This window comes from Poecilia mexicana, unplaced genomic scaffold (genome assembly GCF_051168715.1).
Source record: "Poecilia mexicana isolate PSO_F unplaced genomic scaffold, ASM5116871v1 scaffold_14, whole genome shotgun sequence".
NCBI lineage: Eukaryota > Metazoa > Chordata > Actinopteri > Cyprinodontiformes > Poeciliidae > Poecilia > Poecilia mexicana.
Window position 1 is genome coordinate 15,521,564 of NW_028263383.1, and position 25,131 is coordinate 15,546,694.

The 25,131-nt window shown below is 41.7% G+C and overlaps 2 protein-coding genes across 4 annotated transcripts in view; both read right to left on the reverse strand.

Annotated features, from left to right (window-relative positions):
- lhfpl7 (LHFPL tetraspan subfamily member 7) overlaps window positions 1-10,718 on the reverse strand; it is a 134,524-nt gene extending 123,806 nt beyond the window's left edge. The window contains exon 1 of the mRNA XM_088012258.1: window positions 8,672-10,718. Within this exon, the coding sequence (XP_087868384.1) occupies window positions 8,672-9,034 (363 nt within the window). The 5' untranslated portion in view covers window positions 9,035-10,718. The remainder of the gene's footprint in view (window positions 1-8,671) is intronic.
- A 145-nt stretch (window positions 10,719-10,863) lies between these two features.
- On the reverse strand, window positions 10,864-24,499 carry akap10 (A-kinase anchoring protein 10). 3 transcript variants are annotated; one of them, XM_088012256.1, is made up of 15 exons: window positions 24,241-24,497; window positions 21,389-21,436; window positions 20,502-20,687; window positions 16,785-17,255; window positions 16,060-16,158; window positions 15,853-15,937; window positions 15,632-15,755; window positions 15,169-15,305; window positions 14,512-14,656; window positions 13,943-14,119; window positions 13,693-13,802; window positions 12,940-13,022; window positions 12,282-12,334; window positions 12,018-12,110; window positions 10,864-11,914 (listed from the first exon to the last, which is right to left on the reverse strand). In XM_088012256.1, the coding sequence occupies exons 1-15, from the start codon at window positions 24,260-24,262 to the stop codon at window positions 11,909-11,911; spliced, it is 1,839 nt and encodes a 612-aa protein (XP_087868382.1). In that variant the 5' UTR covers window positions 24,263-24,497; the 3' UTR covers window positions 10,864-11,908. The 3 variants fall into 3 exon arrangements, with proteins under 3 accessions (XP_087868382.1, XP_087868381.1, XP_087868380.1); XM_088012255.1 differs by lacking the exon at window positions 10,864-11,914 and having other exon boundaries at window positions 11,921-12,110; window positions 13,693-13,799; window positions 24,241-24,499; XM_088012254.1 differs by lacking the exon at window positions 10,864-11,914 and having other exon boundaries at window positions 11,921-12,110; window positions 24,241-24,498.
- Window positions 24,500-25,131: the final 632 nt, after the last annotated feature.

A 25,131-nucleotide genomic window follows, 5' to 3' on the forward strand; every position in this document is an offset into this window, starting at 1 on the left:
CTAACTGTTTTCTGACTGCATGTTTAATATTTTTAGTAGCCACTAAAAGCTTTTCTTCCAAGAAATGTCTCTATTTATCTTCAGCCATCTTCCCTTCAACCTGCCAGCTAGCTTGAAATTTCAACAGGCATGTAGGAATTAAATTACAATTAAAAGAAAAAATTAAAAATTATCAAAAAAAACCTTCCAGTTTGTATGAAACTACAATTTATAATGAAACTATAATTAAAACCAACTCCAAGTTTTGTTTTGAACATAGTGTCGGAGCTGATGTCATCTCTGTCTGGCCTTGTGGTTAGAAAGACAAGAATTATAATCGATGGACGAGATCTACATGCCTCCTTTTCAACTCCTCTGGGATTTGGGGTCATAGTTTTAGTAGTTTTGCTAGGTTTTGGGATGCTAATCAGCTACTGCACCTTGTTGCCACGGTTACTCATTATAACAAATGTTGGAAAGTAAAAAAGTAAGGGGAGTGACAAAAGTCTACAAAAAGAACAAGTTAGGAGAATACAACAGAGCTACCATTATATGCTATCATAACAACCAAAAATATATTTTACAAGATATTTTTGCTTACTACATACACAAGGATATATTTCCACCCCAGTTGCCATTAGCACGGCAGCTAATGCTATATAAAGTCATTTTCGCTGCAAGTTTGCAATGTTCAAAATGCTCTGCTTTTTTAACTTCTGTCTCACAACTCAAGATATTTTGAACTCTCAACATTGAAGCCGAGTGTTTGCTTACTCTTGACAAGACTGTCAAAATACCATATTTTCCAGACTACAGAGCACACCTACAAAGTTATTTTATTTTATTTTTTTAAATAACTGGAAACGTACCTATTTAAGCCTCACCGGGCTATTAGCCGCTGGTATCTCCGCCGCTCTCGGTTTTCCACAAGGACGCAGCAGACCGCCGAACCATGGTTTCATTTATGTGCAGCGGCTCTATTTCCCTCCTGTGCTGCCAGATCGACAGCCTTCAACTTACAAGCTGCATCATATGAGTTTGAAAACATTTCTCCGTAGTGCCTGCTGCTAGCATGTGCTTGTTCTAAATGAAAATTAGCACTTTCTTCTTTGATTTCCAATTTTGACTTTCAGTGATTCACTTCCTGCTAAAGCGCCCCCTGGTGGTCGAATTAAAAGCGACAGAAAAGCCGCACCGGGCTGTAAGCCGCATGGTTCAAAGCGTAGGAAAAAAGTAGCGGTTTATACTGTAGTCCGAAAAATACGGTAATAAGAGGTGTTTTGCGTGAAGTAGTGAACTGATAAGCACAACAAAACAACTGAGGGCATCAAGCATACATTTCTGTGTTATGAACTTTAAAAAAGCTAAAATTTCAAGATAATAGAATTGCTCAGGTTATCCATTTTTCTCTTGTAAAGACAGTCCAAATGCACATGAAAACCTTTTACTTCACCATTACGCACTGCCTTCTGTTAGTCTATCGCATAAAGCTGCAATAAAATGCAACAAAGGTTGAGGTTTCAATGCGACAAAAGTACAGGAGTGTGAATACCTTTTCAGATGCGTGTAAGAAAAAATAAAAACATGCTTTAGCAGAAAGCTTCTGCACAGAATGAGATTGTTGGGGGAGAAAGCAGTCAGACAGGTCAGCTTTGTGTCTCTCCTGCAAGCCGGACAGCGGTGGCCTCCTCCCCCCGCCACACCCCCCGTAGGGGCGTAGGGGAACATTAGACTCCATAACATCATTCATAACAGCTCGACACACTTCCACACAAATGGGTTTCACCACAGAGGACTCCCATTAGCATTACAGCAGAGGAGGCTTATGAGGTAAAGGAGGCGGAGAGACGCTTCGCTGCAGCAGGCGTGAGGAGCAAACTGGAGTCCGCAGAGATTTCAAAGCTTTCTGCTTGTTCACATGCTTGTCTGAAAGCATCCCAGGTTGCCCTTCGCCCCTGTGGTGCGTCTGCGTGTGTGACATGTACGGCATTAGATCGTGTGGCACACCCCCTCCAGCGGGAGGCCAACTCGGAGAACAGGCCCTTCATTTTTCTCCGATGCAGGTCAGAGAGATAAAGGCTAGACCTTGTTCATCATCCTGTTATTAGGCAGCAAACGAGCTGGAGCGTCCGCTCTCTGATCCTGCAGTCTGCTTCAGCCAAAACAGTGTGAACAACATAACAAAAGATCCAACTACAAAACAGAATTTAGATTACGTTTCAGTGGAAAAATGTATACAGCTGTGTAGATTTGGAAACTTATAGCAGCTTTAAAAAAAAATGTCTTCAGAGAGCTTATGTAGAGGTAGAGGGGATGATTGGGACTTTCTTAAGAGAAATTTGTAGAGCGTTACAAGCACATAAAACCACAACTGCAAGAAATCATTTACATTACCAATTTGAGACCATTTTTAGAGCCACCTGTAGTTCAGGGTTTGGGCGGGTGTAATTAGTCCAAATCCTAGATCTGTACATCTTTGATTCACTCATAAATACAGATGTTTTATCCCACCTCAGAGGCATTTAGCTGCCTGCATTTATAACCCATATATTTCTTTATTTCCAAACTATTAAGGCAAAAGATACAATTCCAGAGAAGTAGCATTGTTTTTTAACGCTTGAATCAGTACGCTTAGAGTTCCTGCCGATTTCACCAGCTCAAATTTAAAACTTTAAGATCACTGTCCTCCGAGAGATGACACAACGGAAATGTACAAAAGAAAATTGCATATTCTATACGGTAGAGTACGACATTTTGCACAGAATGTACAAAGTTCGACATCTGAGCTGAAGGTTTGCTTATTGGCTGTTAGGACTTCTTCAAGCTATGCGTTTATATTCACACTCTTATTTTTAGGTTTTTATCTTCACATTGTCCACCAACGATGCGGTGAAGCAAATGACGTTTATTCTGTACCCAGACAGAAGCCCTACTGTGGTCAATTAGGTAAAATTAGCAACAGAGTTAGCAACACTCAACAAAACTGAAACCATGACTGAAAGGTCTGTTCCAAAGAATCACTTCCTTTAGCAGGTTGGACAAATTTGATCCTGTTGGTGGTGATACAGCTATGACCTGGTGCCTCATTGGCCCCTGGTGAATGTAGCACATTAGCTTTAGCTTCTGTTAAATTCCATGTTGGCATAGCGCTTCCCACATCCACAAACCATTTTAGGACTATGAAACATTTCCATTATCTTGAAGACAACAAAAATATTCACAAGCACAGTTTAAAAAACGAGTGGAAAATCTTTTAAATGCACTTAAAGTAGATGATTATACGAGCCACGTCTCTGAAACTCACTTTAACCTTCATCCAACTGTCTGCATCCAAACAGCCAAGCAGGAACACGAATAACACGTAACATGTAGCATTTCCATTTAATCCAAAACAAAGTCGTTAAAGACAGTAAATAAAAGTTGCGTAATAAAACCAGATGAATGCAGCTCCGTCCAAACATTTCTTACAACGTAATCCTCTCTACATATTGATTTAATGAATCAGGCCAAACACAAAGACTGTGCTGCTGCCAAAGGATTCAGAAGTGAATTTCATTAAATGAGTTATCTGCCTACTTAAAAGTAGTTCTGGCTCACTGAGTGATGAAATGAGCGTCTAGCATGGTTTATGCACCAGTAAGTGTTCTTCATAGGTAGCTGGCAATTAGGCGCGTCGAAACATCTCCAGTAACGTCTACAATTCATCTTCCTGGCACGCGGCGCAGACAACACGAGCCGCCGGTTCTGCCTCGCGCGGTGAAGGATTTCAGCGGAAGCAAGATAACGTTTTCCTCCACAGCCCAGGAGCTCGGCTTTTTTTTTTTTTTTGACATGCTGCGGGGTTTTTGTTTCTTCGCGGACAGGCAAAAGACGGGGTTGGACTCGAACACGTCCCAGTGGGCGCTGTTGGAGCCAGGCCACCACTCGTCGCCGTAACAAGCCGACCCTTAGACACACACACAGCTACGGCTCGCGTTGGGAGTGTCGGCTGGCAGCTGTAGAGGCCAAACTAATCCAGCTTCGTGAAGCAGCCGGAGGCGCGGAAGCTGTTAACGGGTTAAGGTGAAAACGTCTGCTGGCAGGTTCACTCGTTCGTTCTCCGCCACGCTGCACCCAGCAGCAGGTCGCAGTAGCACACCTCCTCCAGGTGACACGCCCCACCTGCCAGCTGCCCTGGCAGCGCGCATACTTCAAGCAAACACCCACGTCTTCAAGGCCACGTATAAATATAACAGTATTCACTGGAATACTTACAGTTACAGCTCTGATAAGGACATTGAACACCGCAGAGGAAACTAAAAAGAGGCTAATTATGTTCAGCTTCTTTAGCCGTTTTGGTTTAAAAGAAATCAGGGTTTTGTTGTGGCAAATTTCCAATCTACATGCCGTGTAAAGCCTGGCATTGCCGATTTCGGAGATTCTGATTCACTACAACTAAGAGCGCTGAAAGAAATTTCTCCAGTTTTACACGAGAGATTTCCAGCTCACTTAAAAATATAAACCACACATTTTGGAGTTAAACAACAAGACATGATATGACTTCTAAAAGCCTTGCAGCATCGGTGACCTTCTGCTGTAGGTAATCTATAAAGATATTTAATAAAAATCACCTTTTGTTATTGTTTTTATAATCAAAAACATGTCTCATTTGGCTTTGAAGAGCCACGGTAGGGCGGACAAAGAAGGCTGCAGACACCTGATACAGATGGATAAGTGTGGCCAGGCGAGTGTGCAGTTGTGTGCTGCTCTGCGAGATCTCCACAACCCACTGCTTTAAACTTCTCCACAACTTTCTGGAAAACAACAATGTGAAAGTGTCACGTTACACGGGAGACAGTAGGTCCCTGCCAGCCCGTCTCTGCCCTTCTGCCCTGCACTCCACAACGCCAGCAGCACAGAAAGCCAGCAGAGCTCTCCAAAGAAAAAGAAAAAAAAAACAGAAAGCTTTTGACAACATGGAACAACAACAGAAAGAAAGCAGGGCACAAGTAGGCCAGCCTCCCAGGGAGCCTCAGTCCTGGCCCGACTTCTCAGACTGTCCTCATGAAGACAACAGCCCTCAAACTGACAGCTGTCTGCACAAACACGAGCAGAACCCAGTAGTTGGTGTTTCTGTGCAACGAGCTGTCTAGCCTCTTTTTTTTCTTGTTTGTTTGTTTTTTGCGCTTCGGACCACGGTTTGTTGACAAGTTGGAAACAGAAGGCCAAACCCGTCAGCGAGGAGTGGTGGAGTAATAAAGTGTTTCTGATGAAAACTTAATGGCCCCTTCACCTTTATTGATGGCGGTGGGATCGGGATCCCGCGCCGTAATAGCGCGAGTCGCTCCGTGCAGGAGAGCAGCTCCATCAACCTCACGCTCGCTACCACACCGAGCAGAGCGAAGCTCGTAACAGGGAGGGGCACGGATTGACACGCCGAACGCTGGCTGGATAATTAAATCACCCTCGATTTTAACCAAACGGGCTGAAAGCGGTGTGTTACGCTGAACTAAAGCACGGTTGGTAGTTAGGATGAGTCACAAGATAAAAATCCCCGAGAGGTAACAGGTAGATGGATTCTAGATGAGTTGGAAGAAAGATTAAGAGTAAACATCCCTGCATGCTTGATTGAAAATCAACTAACACATTTTTTAAAGGCTTGGTTTTGGTATTAAAAAAAAAAAAAAAAAAGATCAGATTTGCTTTTTCTGAAGCTGGAAGCGTCTTGTCTACAAGGTCAGGACAGATTCAACGTGCAATATTAGATCTCAATAGTTCATAAACATTCTGCAAAGTTGCAATGTTGAACCAAAATCATGCTACTTTTGGATTTAAAAAAAACATATCAAAGTGTCATCAGCAAACAATCAAACCCACAGCAACTCTAAAGCACGGCGGTGTGGTGGTAATGACATGGGATCCCAGGACCGCAAAGTCAAAGAAATGACTGTAAGCTTTTGAAATTCGATTTTTGTGAGTTTGTTGGAAGTTCTGAAAGCAGATTTCAGATTTTTTTTTTTTTTTTACATACAAAAGTCCCAGGCTGGAATCTATGCGCCTGTAAATCTGATGCACAAGCAACGTCCACAAACAACACCAACAGATGAAAACACTACATTTTCTTGCAGCTACATGGAGTTTTTGCTTCAAAAGACAAAATGATGGGACGCTGGATATGTGTGTGTGTATATATATATATATATATATATATATATATATATATATATATATATATATATATAGTTTTAGAATAAAATACAATTAATTAATAATTATAGACTGTGTAATTAATTTATTAGTCCCACGACTAATAAAACTTTTGTCAGTGTTCTCCGGCTATATTTAGTGGAGAATATTGATGCTTTGCCCCTCCCCTACTTGTTACTGTATATCTCTGTTCTCCTACTTACAGAGAAGATCAATTCAGCAATTCGTTGTTTGCTATGGTATAAAATACAGTGGTGATTATGCTCCATGTGTAACATGAAAGGACATTTATGCTTGAAATCTTTGCTTTAACACTGAAACCGGGTTACTTTCACTCGAGATCATCGCACTGTGAGAATCTTACCGAAGCTCGTCTTTTTCTTAGCCAAGTTAAAACGAAGTGCTGAAGCAGTGGGAGCAGCTGACCTCGCTCCTCACTCCGACTTTCCTTTATTAAGAAGAAACCGAGGAATTAAACTTGTCTATTTGTACCCCAACATGTTTGAACTACAATTGCACAAACAGGACTTATTAATAATTCCCTTTCAAATGCTAATTTGCCTTCATACATAAATCATAGCTCCAGAGCTGGTGGGTGTTCTCGGCACAGAGGAGAGGGAGATGGAGTAAAAACAGCCTCAAGTAACTAATGACATTATCCTGCAAGCCTGCTGTTAGGGCTTGCATGTTTCATATTCTACCTAACACGTGCATTTCCAATGCAGACGCATTTCAACTGAACAAGATCAGATGCTGATGTTCATCCCCGGCCGTCCTGCCTGCGAGGACACTAGCTGACGTGTGATAAAGCCGCACAGCTGTTGAAATCCGCTTGGACACTCTTTACCGGGATTTGCGGGAGAGGAAATTTGAAATCCTTGGGTGGGAGAGCACTGAATCAGAGAGCCGCCTGCCTCCCAGCTTTGATATGTGTGTCTGGGGCGTGCTGTGCCGGAGACCCGCTTCCTGGTCAATGCATTGCCTGACTGAAAGGCAAAATATTATCCTAAATCTGAGTGTGTTTTTCTTCTTTACAAAACACTTTGGAGGAGAAGCACACAGCTTTATGAGATGCTTGGTTCAGTCTGGCACACATGAGAAATTTGGATAACAATAACATCCCCTTAAAGATGTTCAAAAAACACATACAGAATTGACTCAATTAATTGATTTAAATTCATTCGTATGCCTTTTTTTTTTTTTTTGAAAGATTGTAATCACATAAAAAAATAATTTAGTTTAGGAAACATCCATGTAAAAAATATATATTTTTACCTTTAGGACAGCACTCCGGGCAGCATTCAGTTCCTGTGCTCTGCTAATCTGGAACAAACTTCCAGAAAACTGCAAAGATGCTGAAAAACCAAGTTCCTTTAAATCGAGGCTAAAAACCCGTCTGCTTAGAGCTGCTTTTGATTTGAAGTAATTGGAACATTGATCACTATATTTGATGTACATTTGCTTGATGATTTTGACTAAATGTAATCTTTGCTGCTTATTTCATAATTGGTTAATTTGTTGTTTTTATGGCGTAAAGCGCTTTGAACTACCTTGTCGCTAGGATGCTATGCAAGGAAACTTGTCTTGACACTTTCCCTCAAATAGTTTGTTGGGGTGGAGCAAACGGGGAGAGTCATCTTTGGCCATTCCTCTTTATACCATCAAATGTTTTGAATCATCGTGCTAAAAAAAAAAAAAATAAAAAAGAACAATCAATTCTTCTCATATTGTGCAAAAGGTTTATGATGCCACGCACCGTAACAGGTTTCCTGGACTTCACAGCACCACAGAACCTCCACGTATTCGCTCTCTGCTTCCCACCAGATCCACCACGTCTGCTGCTAAAACACTCCGTCCTATTTCAATCTGACCACGTTGTTCCAATTAACATCTCCGTCAAGTGAGGCAACCTGTATGTGTTTTTACGTTTGTGATGGTAGGATAACCAGAGGTCCTCTCCTAGCAACAGCTTCATACTTATTGCTCATTTCAGGCGAGGAGCCGTCTTCTCGAAACCCTTTTCTGACTTTTGAAATTTAACATGGCCATCTCACTCAGTTGAATGGCATGTTTTCTTGTCTTTCCCATTTTTGAACAGAGGCTAAGAGAGAAAAAGAGGCATCTACATCATGTCGTTCTGCTACATTTGTTCAGCGTGATTTTATGTTGATGCAATTTTTTTAATTTTTTTTTTTTTTTAGCCTTGGTAGAAAAAGGAGTTAAGGCTTTTTACACATCTTAACCAGGAGATTCAATAAATATTAATAAACTGATAAAAATCAGGACTTTAAGTTGTTTTCCCCCCCTCTTGATCAGAAGGTGTAGCTGGGATATATATATATATATATATATATATATATATATATATATATATATATATATATATATATATATATATATATATATATACACACACACACACACACACACAGCTACTGCGCACCTGTCCATGGACGCATGCAGCCGCGCCTCCAACCACAAGTCAGGGTGTGTTATGCCTTGTTACCTGCCAGGAGCTGGAGGGGATCTCTGCAAATTTGCCCAGTCCCCCGAAGGTGTAGCACCGGTACATGTGATCCAGAGACTCGGAGCAGTGCCACAGCAAGCCGAAGCTCACCGAGTCCTTGGCGCCGTGGTGCTGATGATGCTGCTGGTGGCCGCTCCTCAGCTGCTCCTTAACAATCCAGGCGGGGGATATGAAGCTGAAGCTGCAGACGGCCACCAGGGCGGAGGACAGGAGCACCCAGAAGCAGCCCACACAGCTGAACATGGTGGCAGTGGCTTGGGGCAGAGAACCCGAGGACAGACCCAGACCGATCCCGAACCCGGCTTCGTCTTCTTTCTTCTCCCGGCCCAAGAGCCAATGCATTTGGAGCTCGCCGCCTTTCAGGAGCGAGACTTCAACTTGTCCTCCTCCCTCTGTCCAGCAGCACTACATGAGCAACAAGCAGGGATGCGGTCAGTGGTGATGGGCATCAGCGGCTGCAGCTCCGCGAGTCCCCAGGACATCTGGTCTGTAAAAATAAAATAAAATAAAATAAAAAAATAAAAGAGCTGGTGGAAGCTGAAGATGCGGGAAAAGTCAGGTGTTCCGCTCGCTCGGGCTGTCACAATGCGAAATGTGACACTCTAAATGTTTGCACAGACAAAAAAATAAACTGGAAGTGGAGGAGTGGGAGTGGAAGTGGAAGTGGAGGAGCGGCGAAAACACCTGAAGACACAGGTGGACTCTTCCCACGTCTACCCGCGGGATGCTGCCTCTGCCTCAGGACCGACAGCGCCTTACTTTGCTCGCACTACTCGCCTCAGTCGAGTCTCAACAATGCCAAGTTGGCGTTTGGTAACGGAGAAGCTTCCGCCTGGGACCTTCAAAATAAAATCTAATCGCTAAGGTGGCGCGAGCTCCAGGAAATCCAGCTTTAAAGCTACATGCTAGGTCTTTCCGTAAAATCACTTGCTTATCTCAAATAAAACAACGAGTCATGGTCGTTGTACTTCTGTTTAGTTGTAAATTAATCAGGATAAAATCGTGACTTTCGAAAACCAACTAGAATACACAAGCCTCTTGTGACATCACATGAGGCATTAAAGCAGCTCGTTAGTGGTTTTCTTCCTCTTCATTAGCATATTTGTAAAAGTTTCTCCCTCAAAGGTGTTTTCTTAAATTCTGCCTGGTTGTAGCCGAACAGTTCCACGTTTGAGAGTTCACACTGCATGACTTTCAGGAAAGTGTGGCAAAATTAATCATATTAAAGTTGCTTCTTAGCCTGAATACCCACATTTCATTGTATAAAAAAAAACAATCTCACTGATGAGTTTCTAGACCTGTTTTGCCGAGTCATGTTTTGCTTCTACTGAAAATGTTCAAATCAAAAATTAGATTTGATGAGCCCACATCCTAGCTGTTAGCTAAATCATGGATTCAACTTGCAGTACAGCCAATGCTGGTGGCTGAAAATCAGTAATTATTGAAAGAGATTACAAGTGAAAAAAATATGTATGGAAAATAAACAGATGGGAAAAATAAGATATACAGGCAAATACTTTGGATTAGTCTACAATATTGGAGTCAAACCCTGGTAAAGATGGAACCTCTTTCAATGAAGTGAGACCAAAATACACCACAATCTTTTCCCCAATTTGGTATGAAACCCTGAAGTATAAACCAAAACTTTAATGCTAAACATAAATAAGAAATTTTGAAAAAGGATGTTTGCTTTTTTTTAAACAAAAGTTTCTTTGCTCACAATAGGTCTACCATTTCTGAACTTCAATTTCTTACTCTGAAAAAGAAAACTTCTTTCAGCAATTTAAGTTTTGGTTTTATGCCTTTAATATCTGTAATTTAGTATCTTTTTTCTACAAATATTTTAATACCTCTACTTTCTTTTCTTTTCTATGAACTGTGCTACATTAATAAACTTACCTTGTCTTTACAATCCATGGATCCTGGATCCAATATTTAAAAAGCCAGAGAAGTAAAATAATGCATTTTCTCCAGCTTTACCCCATGACAGTCCAGCCAACACTGCCCCCATGTGGTCAGACATGATAAACCACTGTTATGCTTTTGCTTTTAAATAGCTAATATTTAAAAATGTTTTTTTTTTTTAAATGAAACTAAGCATTCTGTTAAAAAGAGCAGTTCTGACTAACCAATTCAAACAATGAAACAGGGAAAGGAAAAAAAACCCCACATGTTTTATAATAATTGTATTTGAATCAAACACATTTTAAATATATTATAGATCAAGTACACATACATGTCAAAAACAGTGGTACATGGTACCAAGAGTTTTTTTTTCTGGTTCCTTTCCACATCTAGGTAAGGCTCAAAAGAAAAAAAAAAGAAAAAAAAAAGAAATGAGCACACCTTCCAGTTTAGCAGTCAATTCATTACTGAGTTTTGGGTCAGCAATGCTTATGTGTATAAAAACTAAGATCACAATAAAAAAATAAAAAAAAGACAAATATTCATACAAGGGATAAACCAGAATTTATATCTATATATATATATATATATATTTATATATGTATAGAACCTTAAGGACGTGGAGTCTGGAGTTTCCTGACATAGCTGGAGTATTATTCTATCGTTCAGTAAAGGTGCCTAGTCCAAGCACAGGATCCACTCTTTCTTCGCCTGCCTGATTCACAGTCACGTCGCGAGACGCTCTGCAGTACACAAAGGGCCAGGGCGGGACGGCTAAAATTAGTAAACAACTCCACGCTGCTTCTGTGACTACGACTCGAAAACTTGCTGATTGGCTCTAAGTGGTAGACCCAGGCGAGAGGAAGTCACGTAAAAAACAAGGAATGCTTCTAAAAACAAAAAGGTGCTGTGTGGGAGTGAATTTAATGAAGTCCTAGTGGAATCCTCCATAGGTCCAAGATAAGCAATAAACCGTAGTATCAAAATGCTGCTGCTGGACACGTGCTGAATGTTTTCCTACAGGAGTGTCTTAATGCGAGGCCCTCATGTGCATCTTCATAGTGTTTTGGAGATAGAAGATTGAAGTACTTCAAGTTTTTGTCTCGGTCCATGCGTTAACATTCGCCCGAACTGACAGCAACACACACACACACACACACACACACAAGCATAAGGTGAACGGGGAGGAGATAAAATTCTTTGTTCTTGTTTTGAGGGGGGAGGTAAAGCAGTTCACTGCGGCGTAAATCCAGCCGACAGACTTAGTCAGAGTCTGCAGGGAGTTTTCTGTCCTTTGGTTCCACGGTGGGGTCATAGCTGCACACAGACAGAAGAAAACACTTAGAGGATGACCTGTATCCATCACACACACACACACACACACACATTCCTACTGAGAATCCTGCGGCGGCTTCTGTACCTTGGTGGATTTGCCGGGGCTGTCGTGGTTCGACTGGTGGACGACGTCGTTGACAATCATCTTGGCGATCTTCCACGCCATTTCCTCCTGGGCCTTCATAAAGAAAGAAAATTATAATTATAAAAATAAATACCGCACAAGCCAAAAAAAAAAAAAAAAAAAAAGATAAATAAATAATAGAAACAAAATATGTGGAAGAGCTTGTACCAAGGCTATATGAATCATTGATGATACTTTAACGGCTTTTTTTTATTTTTATCTCACCTCGTCTGAGTTGCCCTGGACCCATTTCTTCATTGCTTGAGAAAACATGGAACCTTGATAGGGAAAAGAAAAGCCGTTTATTACCTACGAGACTTGCTTTTATGACATGAATATTTCAAGACCGGGACGTTTGACTTTATAGTTCAGGTCTGGTCATCATTTCTAAGTTTCTATAAATGCCTTTGTCAGCAAGAAACTGAATCATTTTCAAAGAAAAAAAAAAAAAAAAAATATATATATATATATATATATATATAGCTTGATCTTATTGGATAGAGAGCGGAAGTCAGCAGCAGATTTCTGCCACAAATATTCAAAAGGTTAATTAGGTACGGACTTCAACGAGGTTTGCTATTTTTTATCTAAACCGCAACAACGAGAGGCGAAAGTCAAGTCAAAGTCAAAATATTTCAATTTCACACATAAGCCAAACCTTGAGAATCTCTTCTCTTGGACTTAAAGGCTTTTGTTTGACTTTAAGAGCAGAAAACTCATTTTTTTCGACTCCAGAAAATCTCTTAAATACTTAATTGGGCTTTGAGCTGTGGGGAGATAAAGTTTTTATACATACATACATATATATATATATATCTACAGAGAAGAAGGTCGCCGCTGAACGCAAGACGAGGGGGGCAGGAAGGACGTTTGAGCGTCTTACCTTTTGATTTCTTCACATCGGGTTCTGGCTCGGCCTCTCTGATGAACTGACCCAACTCGTTCACCTTTCCAAAAGTCATCTTTCTGAGAACGCAGAAGACAGGAGCCGATGAAGAGCAAAGGGGGTGAAAGGAGGCCTGAACGCACACACTCTGTGTGTGTGTGTCTGTTAAACACATACCTATCAGAAGAGCTGTGCATAAAATAGATTTTATCGATAAATTAATTTTTGGTTTTTGAAGATTTAAGGAGGGTTTGTTTTTTTGTCCCACCAATCCATGTCATGAGTGTCAATAGTTCAGAGTGATGTCAGCACGCCCACGGCGGCCATCTTGTTCACAAGCATGTTTCACAGCTTCTGTTGATTCAAACTTTAAATTCATGTCAAATCTACAAAAGAATATTAGAACCGGACTAGTATATATATATATTTTTTTTCAGTTACAAAAATAAGTCATAATTTTATAAAAATAAATATCAAAATAGCAAGATAAAGTTGAAATATTACCAGAACAAAGTAGTAATTTTATGAAGGCGCCAACACAAAAAATAACAAAAATTAAAATCAGGTATGTTGAGCATCTTGTAAAGTCACACTTGGTATTGTTTTAACAAACAAAGACATCCTTCATCTTAAACACATCAGAACCGTTACTATCAGTGTCAGGACTTTGAATCAATAGTGAAAACAATCCTCAACACCATTCATTTTTGAGGACTGAGCTGGAAAGTCTCGTTTTGCGGGTGAACTCACCCAGCGTACGGCCGCTGGTAGAGCATCTCTGGATCCAGACTGGCCACGTCCACGGTGATCGCCTCGTCGAAGTTCTTCAGAATCTTGATGGCGGCTTTCTTGGCTCCCTGCTGCAACGGGGGCACAACGGGGATTTGTCTTCATGAAAGCGACAAAAACCGGCGGAACGATCGCGACCTCGCCGTCGTTACCGCGACCCGGCGGGGCGGCTGAAAATGTCAGTCTGTGTGGCTCGACGTGCGCAGCTCACCTGAACCTGGGAGCTCTCGCCGCCGGCGTTCAAGCCAGGGCGGTCGCCGTCTGCCGGCACGCCCTGACCTTGACCTTGACCGCTCACGTTCACGAACTCGTCGCCCCGCACCGAGTTGATGAGGTCGCTCAGGTATTTGTAGTATATGTTGCTGGACAGGAAGCCGGGCAAATACACCTGAACGTTTCCAAAACAGTTGGACGAGCAAACATTAACGACAAGCCTTTGCAGCTGATCGTTTCCTAAGTTGAAGTTCATGTTGGATATAATTCGTCATCAGAAAAATGGCCTCAGTCTCATGTCTTTATAAGACGTTTAGCCCCAAAATATGTGCACTAATAATTTAGATTATCTCTTATTCCATCATTTCCTTCATCAGTGAAACACTTTAAACACTTCTGTCTAGTGCAATTAAAAAGAAATTGATGTTTACTAAATTGCTAATTAGTCATTTACAAGTTAACACCACCTTAACTGACAGCGCTTTGTTACAAGCGGTAGAAAATTATTATTATTTTTTTTTTTTTCTGACGCCCCGAGGGCGCTCTCATCTCATCAGAGACTCTGACCTTCTCCATGGTCGTCCAGGCCTGTCTGAGAGGCGTGGTGAAACAGTCAGGGAGCGGCCCTCCCTCCCGGCAGATGTTCGACTCGATCTCCATCCGCACCGAGTCGCCGAAGCCCAGAGGATTGGTGGCCTGGAGTGAGAAATACCTGGACAACAACAAAAAAAAAAAAAGAAGAAAAAAATACAGCATTTAACATTGATTACTATTATTCTTAAAAATTTATGTCAGACAATAATATGACAAATAATCATGCAAGTGATATATATCAGTTGCATGGATAATACCTGGAATAACTGGTCGTCCAGGCCTCTCAGACAGACCTGGACGACCATGGGCCTGGATAAAACCCGTGTTAAACGGACAGTGGAGTCCGGCGACGACAGGCGCTTTAATTCCGTAACAAAAGTATGTTTTTATCTTTTTTTTAATCTTTTTTCTTCTTTCCAAAATCTCTCTCTTTCTTACGGTTTATTCAATGTCACATGCTGTTTTTATTTTGTTTTTTAATTATGTAAAGCACCTTGAAATGCCTTGCTGCTGAAATGTGCTACACAAATAAAATTTGATTTAATTTTGACTTGATATATATAAAAATGACATTGTGATTTCTCTCAGAAAAAGCCACACCCGAAGCTTCTTAGGGTTTTAGATTCGTACTTATCATAGAGGATCATGGCGTCGTTTTGAGCCTCCTGGCCGTCATACTGGCCTTTCTTAGCAGCCAACTGGTTCTGGAAGTTATCCGCAGCCAGCCAGAACTGTAGTATATTCATCGCCTCTTCCTTCTCCATGTACTGTCAATGAGAGAACATGAAGCCCATGAACAAGTCCAAAAAACTACAGGGCGTCTCTGCAGGATCGCTCTGATAGCAGGTTAGTACACAGCCGCAGCAGAAATCTTTGTTTCTTTATGTCTTCCTGACTTGTTTTCGTGTGTGTGTGTGTGTGTGTGTGTGTGTGTGTGCGTGTGTGTGTGTGTGTGTGTGTGTGATTTATTATTGTCACTTTGTCACTCAGCCTCTGTGCTTTTGAGGACCGCTGCAAAATACGGAGTCAACAGGAGGCGCAGACTGTGTGAGAAAAAAAGGTGAGAAAACCAGCGAAAATTGGGCCTACTCACCTCTGAGAAATAGAAGAGCGCTGACTCACAGAACAAGATGTCAGCCAGGAACACGGAGCCACTCGTCAAAACTTCTATCTGGTATTTACAGAAATGGTGGCTCCGCAGGAATTCGGTAAAGTGCCTGGAAATCAAAGGGCACACGAGGGAGGCGGAGACATCCGTTACCGAGGATGTCACACACACAAAAAAAAAAAAAAAAGAAGAAGAGAGAAACTCACTGTTGTTCCAGTATGGAGAAGACGACCGACTGTGCAATGACGAAGCAGTTTGGGTCCACCATGCCGTCCTCTCCGCAAATCTTAGCTGAGTGGAAGGAGAACAGGGGAATTTTTTTTTTCTTTTACGTTTTTCTGGCTTCAACCAGAGGTTTTTTTTTTTGTTTCCATCGAGAGGCACTGATGCTCTGCGTCTGTTATTCTTCTTACCGACTATATCGTTTCTGATCTGCTCTGTGATGGGGATGGGCCTTGCAGCATCTGGAGAAATGTATTTGGTGAAGATGGTAACAGCATCCTTTTCTATACCTGCAAACGCAGAAACCCGCAGCTCATCATCTGCCACATTGCAAGCACAGACGTCCATTTAATTCACTGGGTTTTTATGTAGGGCTGAAATGATTAATCGTGATTAATCGAGATTAATTAGATTAAATGTATGTAATTGTGATTAATCCAATTAATTGCGATTAATTGATTATTGGAATAGTCAGAAACTAATTTAGCAAATCGATTGATCGCTAATTGGATTATACAGACTCCAAAAAAAAAAAAAAAGAAAGAAAATTTGCTAGAAAAATTTCCAACATAATCATAGCGGTAATTAAGTCAAAACTGTACACAAAATATATACGGTTTGCATTTTATATAGAAACATCTTTGTGCATATTTTTTAGTCAAAACTCCTCAAGTGGAATAGCTTTAGCTTCACCCGGTTCAGATTTATTAAAAAGATTTTCTTCTTTAAAAAGAGATTTGAAGTATTTATTCCATCTTTTAATGTATTTCTAATATTGTATAAAAATCTGCAGAATGTGCCAACTTCTTTATCCAATTAATCGATTAATCGCCTAAAAATCAGCCACTTCCACAAACAGACTAATAAACTGAACAACTACCAGTGACAACAGTTATTTTTTTTTAAGTGGACTCACTTTTCATGAGAGTGTCTGAGAAGTCTTGCAGAGTGTTGTTGGGATGTCCCTTAGAGGGAGTCCCTGTCCTGGAGGGCGCCTGTCTGCTGGGGGTCTCCGCCCGAGACGGCTTGGCTTCCCCGCTCGACGAGTCCCTCCGGGTGGACAGCGGCGACGGGTTCCCGCGGCTGTTGTGGAGGGCAGGGTCGTTGAACGCATTCTGATCGAGCTCTGGCCCGTCCGGAGAGACGGGGACCGGCTCGGCCAGCGAGCTGTGTTTGACGGAGTTGAGGTTTTGCGCTCGGACCCGCGACCAGCTGGCCGAGCGGAAGCTCTCGGCCTCGAGCCAGAACCGAACGAGGTGGTCGGCGCGCCGCTGCTCCATGCAGTGCAGGAAGTGGGGCATTGCCACATTGTCTCTGAGGACCTGGTCCACTGTCTTGGACATCCGAGAGCGCGTCTCCTGGGGCTGATAATTCACGCTGGAATGCCCTGGAACGGACAAGTGCACTTAGTTTAGGAACATCGCTAAAAATGCCGTCCTGTTCTGCATCAGTGAGCTGTTTAACAACAAAGTCAAGAAAGTCTTAAGAAGCTAATTAAAAGAATGCTGTGTTGTCAATGACATGTCAGGGAGCCTTTGACTCATTCAAGCTGTGAGGATAAAAACAATGGAAGTTGAAGCAGAGTGCAGCAAAGTGCTCTCATTTACTAGCCATTTTATAATCTTCTAACATTGATGGTATAAATGAAGAAGGAATAATAAAACAACAAAATATATTGTGAAAGACACATGATCAATATTGATTGAAAATGCTTCCAATTCGGTAACACTTTAATTGAAGGGGTGTGCATAAGACTGACATAACACCTGTTATAAACCTGTCATAACACCTGTTATAAACATGACATAAGACCTGTTATAAACATGACTTAACACCTGTTATAAACATGTCATAACACCTGTTATGAACATGTCATAACACCTGTTATGAACATGTCATAACACCTGTTATGAACATGTCATAACACCTGTTATAGACATGAAGGAGTCTTCATGAGTGTTTATAACTGTTGTCATTGTCATTAAGGGTAACCATGCTACTCCCCGAGTCTCCTCTGTTCCTGTAATAAATCCTGAATGACCTGTGAAGGTGGGATTGCTAGAAATAATAATCTTGAATGCTCCTTTTAATATATTGTTCCATTAAAAGCTCTTAAAGGGAAGTCTGAATCCACTAAAATTGGTATCGTCTTAAAGATACTGACAAAACTCTGATTGGTGCATTTACATTTCCATATCATGCTGCATCATTGACCACAGCCTCTGAGGCCAGGGAATGCACACCAGTTTTTAAGTTGCATATTCAGAGGGCGGAGTTCACCGGTGGGCCAGTAGGTGGCCTTAGACTTTGCGATTTCACACCAAAAAAAAAAATAAAAATAAAAATAAAAAAATCTTCTCTCAACACTGTCAAGACAGTGGATAGAAATCACACAAAGTCAGTTTCAGAAGGGTCTGGTGACATGGGACTCCAAACACAGAAAATACAACCAAAAAGAAAGCTATTTTACTTTTCATCTGAAAGGAGACGGTCAGAATGACTTTGACTAAATCCTATTAACTAATGCTACCCTCCACCCACTGTCTGTGCTGCCTTGAGTCTTGAATCAAAGTCATCTTGGAGGACCGTCCCTCATGTCTGCTGCTTCTAAAAGCTGTTAATTTTTTTTTTTACTTTTTTCTTCTAAATATTCTTCTGTTTCCAATCCCTACCTCTATAAAACAAAAAGCCCTTTAAATTTAACATGCTATTTCTGGAACGCTGTTTTAATTAAAACAATAAGGCAAAGAAAACCACACAGTGTTGTTTAGAATCCCGTCTCTCAAGTTTGAACTCTTAAAACCGGCTGCAACCTCAGAAAGAAATAGCCAAAGGAGTCACCTCCACCTTTTCTCACATCCTTTCTTCTCTTTGTTACAACCACAACCTAGTGACAACAGAGCACGCCAGGCTGCAGCACAGGTTCCTCCACCTTTCAGTCACCCAGACTAGCTAGTGCAGTTCCCTGTCTGCCGCTTCTGTCAGGCACACAGCCGCTTACTGCAACTGTCCCAGAAGGTGACATAGAGCCACCTAATTATAGTTCGTTTTTTCCAAGAAGAAAAAGGTGGAGAAGTTGCTTCACCGAGCGTCAGGGCCGAGTTTACCTGACAGTTGTCAGAATGAGTGGGTGTGCTTCGACGTACGAGCGCCTCAGGCAGAATTACAGAGGAGTGGAGGCAGCTGAGCGACGCGGCGGGATGTTTAAGATGCTGCCGTCGTGACGAGAAACTTGCACAGGCAATCTGCAAGGACACCGCCTGAGAACTGCTTGCCTGCACGGAGATTAACTGGACTCCAGCTTGGGAAAGATTTTTGAAGGAATCTTTAAGATAATTACCCTCAGATTTTAGTGGCCGTTATTTGGCTAGACATGTGTCCTTGTTTGAAATTGCAGGCAACGTTCCTAAACATTTTCTGGATTCTTTTCAGAGCTTGTTTTTAGTTCAGACGTTTGGTTTCAGTTTCAGTTCAGTGGTGGTTGTCTTCAAGTGCTTTAGAAATAAAGTTGGCAGTGTGGAATGAAAACAAAGTAAGGCTAAATGGCAGTGGTGGGATGGATGCTGCAATGGACAAATGAATGGATAGACAAATGGACAAAAAGAGGGATGGGTGAAGGAATGAAATAAAGGGATGATAGAAAGGGTGAACATACAAACTAAAAATGGATGGACAGAAGGAAGGACAAGTGAATGAAAGGGGGAAAATGGATGGATTGATGGGTGAATGAATGAAAAAAGGATAGATATAGATGACAGATGGATGAAAGGGTGAACAAATGAAAAAAGGCTAAATGGATGAATGAGTGAAAAAAATGGAATGAATGAATGAACAAACGAAAGGAAGGAAGGAAGGAAGGAAGGAAGGAAGGAAGGAAGGAAGGAAGGAAGGAAGGAAGGAAGGAAGAAACAAACGAAAGGAAGGAAGGAAGGAAGGAAGGAAGGAAGGAAGGAAGGAAGAAGGAAGGAACAAACGAAAGGAAGGAAGGAAGGAAGGAAGGAAGGAAGGAAGGAAGGAACAAACGAAAGGAAGGAAGGAAGGAAGGAACAAACGAAAGGAAGGAAGGAAGGAAGGAACAAACGAAAGGAAGGAAGGAAGGAAGGAAGGAAGGAACAAACGAAAGGAAGGAAGGAAGGAAGGAAGGAAGGAAGGAAGGAAGGAAGGAAGGAAGGAAGGAAGGAACAAACGAAAGGAAGGAAGGAAGGAAGGAAGGAAGGAAGGAAGGAAGGAAGGAAGGAACAAACGAAAGGAAGGAAGGAAGGAAGGAAGGAAGGAAGGAAGGAAGGAAGGAAGGAAGGAAGGAAGGAAGGAAGGAAGGAAGGAAGGAAGGAAGGAAGGAAGGAAGGAAGGAAGGAAGGAAGGAAGGAAGGAAGGAAGGAAGGAAGTTTAAAACCACAGCCCAGAGATATATAATATTTTCCCATAATGCATTTCCTCCCCGTTCCCATACTCGCTAAACATACTTCAATAAAATTGAAACTTTGCCATTTCATCATTCTGCTAAATCACATTGAAACATTTTTCTCCTTTTCTTTTTGGTTTTCTTTCCCTGCCACACGTCTCTCCCTCTCCGTGTTCATCCATCTGCTGTCATCTCAAGCGTAGCGGAAACACAGAAGGGCTTGCTGCGTACCGAGGTCTCCGAAGTGCGCCGCCTCCATGTGGCTCGGCTGCTTCTTGAGGATGGCGGTGCGGCCCCGAGCGAAGGAGTCCATGTTGGCTGATATGGCGCTGATGGCCACGTGGCTCGGCCCGGCGGCGTCCAGGACGGCATTGTGGTTCTTCAGTCCATGTGATGGAGAGTGGGGGCTGACTGGAACTGGGTCAAACAAACAAACAAAAAAAAAATGAAATAAAGCTGAAAAATTACAGCCATGTTTTCAAAGTGACGTCAGTGTGACGTGGATGACAAAGCCTCTGATTGTGGGTGTTTTTGAAAGAGCTCTTAGTGTCCGCAGGCCATAAAAAGAAGCCTGAGAGGACAAACTGTGCAGTGTTTGACTGACTGCTTTGTGTTTCACTGATAGCAAGAGCTTGTTACTTGGATCCTAATGATACATTAACTCTGTTTAGAATAACTAAAGCAAACCTAAACCCTACAAAAACCTAAAGACTCTCTTAAATCCAAGGTTGTCTTCCATGCTTAGATAAAAACTCAGACTCACTTTATAAAACCCCATCTAAAGCAAACAAACAACTGTTGTTTTGTGAAAGCATTCATTCCCCTTGTACTCTTTCAAAGCTTGTGTTTATCTCACAAACACAAGCTTCAATGTAACTTCTGCAGATTTCACATGACGGGCCAACAGAGTAGCACAGAGCTAAAGTGGATACAAAATTTTCTCACTTCTGAGCCATTCTAACATGAATATCTTTGAATGCAAACTGACCTATTATTCTCCTGAAGATGGGGCTGAAACGACTAATACGATTCACCTCCGCAAGCTTCTCACGACACAGTTTCCAATTGAAACCCTCTTCTGTGATGTTTTACAACGCCGGAGGTAAAGACGAACTCACCTTTGTTAACTTTAGCATCCGTTACTCTCTCGGGTTCCTTGCTTTTGGCTGTGGAGAAAAGGAGAAAAAAGGCGACGTGTAACTGAAGGCGTAAACACTCGGGATCATGATACAAGGCGAGAGCAGCTGGACAGAATGGAGATGCGCGGCGAAGGGAGACGCCGCTGCAGCGACGGGAAAACAATATCTAGTTACTTGATGGCACGGTCAGGAATCTGATATACTGGATGCTGCACAAAAAATGTACGACATGGGAACTTAGGCAGCATTTACCCCTCAAGGCCTTTCAGCCCTAATGAACTAAAATATTCATCAAACCAAGCAAACTGTGGTCAAAACTACTTGTATAGAACCTGGTGTTTTTGGAGGATCAGCGTGAAAATCCCTGACTAAACTAAACATCAATTCCTCTCTATGCTTTTATGTCTCCCGCCCCCTCGTTAACAGTGACTCTTAATTAAATCTGCATGTCATTTTTCAAACAATCCAGGCCTATTCCTTTGCTCACAGCTTCTTTAACCCTCCATCCAGGTTATTTTGTGTGGATCTAAACAAACCTGGGTTTCTGTGTATTGACACTAAAAGAGAAAGAGAGAGAGACTGCACTGGGTGTTGAAAACTTCTGAATGTAAAATGTGAAAGGACCTGGTGTCTGTGTGCATGGGGGACGAGTGAACAGAAGGCAGCCGGATCCCTAGTCATTCATTTTTACGACGTTAAGGAGTAACGTTTTTGAAGTAGAACACCAATTTCCTTAAGCTTTGTCCACACATGAATAACTGGAACAACAGGGAGATATATCGTCTTACTATTACAAGCCTGTCACAATAAGCAATAAATCAATTCATCACATGATAAATTTAAACAAACTCAATCATTTCCATTTGAATGATTTATCCATTTTCTCTTTCTTTCTCTCTTTCCACCAAAAACTGGATGACAAAAGAGTTCAGTTCGTTGCTTTGGTTTCAACTAGCCCCTTTTTTTTTTGAAGGACACTTTTGTTAATAGATCCTTTAGCATCCATTTTATTTGTGATTTCTGTTGTTTTATTTATTTATTTTGGATATTGAAAATGTCTTCCATGTCAGTTCCAGTGTTAAATGTTCATTAGAATTTAAAGCTTACCGATCATAGAGAATGTGTTCTTGCATTATTATTATGCTATGACCATTATATTACTGAAAAATGGTCTCAAACAATATTATCGTTTATCGCAATAACTTCTGTGGACAATTTATCATCCAGCAAAATTTGTTATCGTGACAGGCCTACTTATCAATTCATTCTATGAGCTGAGCAATGGGGTCAGTGGTCGATTTTCAGAACTTTGCGGAGGCAGATAGGATCGATGGATAAGATCGGTTTCACGTGTAGGTATCGGCCGATCACCCAAAATTAATAAAATGTGAGCCCGTCAATCTGTTCACCCCACTATAGCCTATAAAATGAGTCTGACATTCCTCGAGTGCCACCGTTCTGCAAATGAATGAATGGTTAGTGACCACACCTTTGCAAAACTTGCCTTCATGAAAAGGAGGCATTTCAACCTTTTGTTTCGGGTATGTTAGAGCAGAGATGCATCCAGTAGTTGCAGAACAGTTGCACTCGAGGACTGGAGCTGCAGGCCCCTTGGTCTAGCGCTTCAGCAATGGCTTCCCATTATCAGCTGGAACAGGACATGAGTTTGCTGTAGATTGTAGTTGAATCAGGATCTATAAGCAATATTGGAACATCGACAACATCCCACAGACCAGCCCTTGGGGACTGGACTTAAACACCCCTGATGTAAAATGTTTGAAATGACTATCATAATTTTTTTTTTTTTTTTTAAACTTGTATGCCCACTTGGACTTCCCATATGCAGAGCCACTGGCTTCCTGTCAGCCCTGATTACCATCGCTGCTCAGAGCATCCACTGTCTTTTCAACACTTCCTCCTTTTTTTTGCAAACAAGCAACGTCAGCAACTCTGATGCAACCAATAAAGAGGGAAAAAAGCCACTCATCTCACTCGTTAGGATATAAAAAAAATTACTAACTGGGCTGGTTTTCTAAAGAAACACGGAATCACTGCAATTTGATGGAGTGCTAAGAAAGACTGCATAGTTAGTTAGCAAGAACAAGCCGAAACGACAGTGAGCTAACAGAGATACTCTGTAATACATTCAGTTGCTGAAAGTAATCTGGGAGATGTTTACCTGTATCATAGAAATATTTGATATTATGCAATTACAAACGTCAGACAGATTGCATTTGAAAAGTGGTCAGCCATTTCTAAACCCCGGTGTTGTTCAAGACTGTATTGCATAGGAGACATGTCAGGCTCCTCTCGTTATAAACAAAAGATTATTTACTACAAAGTGCTCTAATGAGTGCGTCACACCTTATTACTTTATGACAGGTTACAAGTCTGTGCGCACTCAGCTCAATGAGACTGAATGAAACTAAAGTTAGCACGCTACATACATTTCCACAGCTGCATACAGTGCAGATAACGACAGCTATGCGAGCTGGAAGTAATGCAGAAGGAGGCTCAACACAGACGATGCAGCTCGCGAGTAGTTTCGAGCTGACAGCACGAGGCAGTTTTATTGCCAACCAGACCAACAACAGGTTTGGTTAGCTTACAGAGGCCACCGCTAAGCTAACCGCGCCACTGCAGCAGGCAGCGGCGGCAGGAGAAGAACACCACCACCACCACCACCACCCCGGCGTCCCTGTCCGTTTTAAACCCCGCTGTTTTTAATCCCCGCTCTGTCATGTTGCCGTGGGCTTCTCCGTCCTCGGCGGGACTCTTCCCCGATAGCCGCGGCTAACGCTGCAGATCAGCAGTTTGAGCTTCTTCCTCACCTTTCCTCTTAAAAAACGACATGACGGGTTTCGCACTCTGGACGCTTCCTCTGCTCACTATCACCGTCCCAGGGACGTCCCACGAATTCCTTCATTCAAACGCATCGGCACCGTACACTCCTGATGCGGAAGTCGGTTTTATTTCGGAATCTCCTCCGGTCTGTGCTGTCAAATCAAAATTATCCTCAAATCCAAGCCGAGCTCGGTGGCCATATTGTCAATAAACGACCAACTTCCGGGCTGGTTCTGGGAGCAGCATTGTGGGAAATGAAGTACTTGCCCGCTCTGGTCGGAAGATGGTGCTGTTTGTCCGCAGTGTATTAACGTTAGAAGTTTCAAATGTAAATACACAATATATATTTATCAGTATATTTTGATTTTTTTTTTCCAACACAATACATATTTTAGCTCCACTAGCTTTACAACTTTACAAGTTTTTTTTTTCTTATGGATTTACAGTTAGGTCTCGGCTTTGATTAGGTCATTCTAATGTGTATATGGTATAAACAATCATTTACAATGATGCTCACTTCCATGTGTAAAAGATGTTAACGTACAAGTAAATAAAATAAAAATGGAAATCACAAATATAAGATTTACAAAAAGGCTAAAACGGAGCAGTTTGAATTTGCAGAGGAATTTCTGCAATCATGTAAAACTACACACCGTGAGATTAAAAATAACAGGAAATATTTTCTGCACGTCCGAGTCACATTTAATGAGGCACCGTTTGCATAAATCGAGGAACTACTTTTCAATTTCTCAATAGGCAAATTACAATATTCTTTGTAGGGAATCATGATGACAACAAGGTCTTGCTCCCTGTGGTCAATTCATGAAGTTGGGGATTTCTTTAAAATCCCAGCTCCAGTCACTTGCAGATCTGCAGAC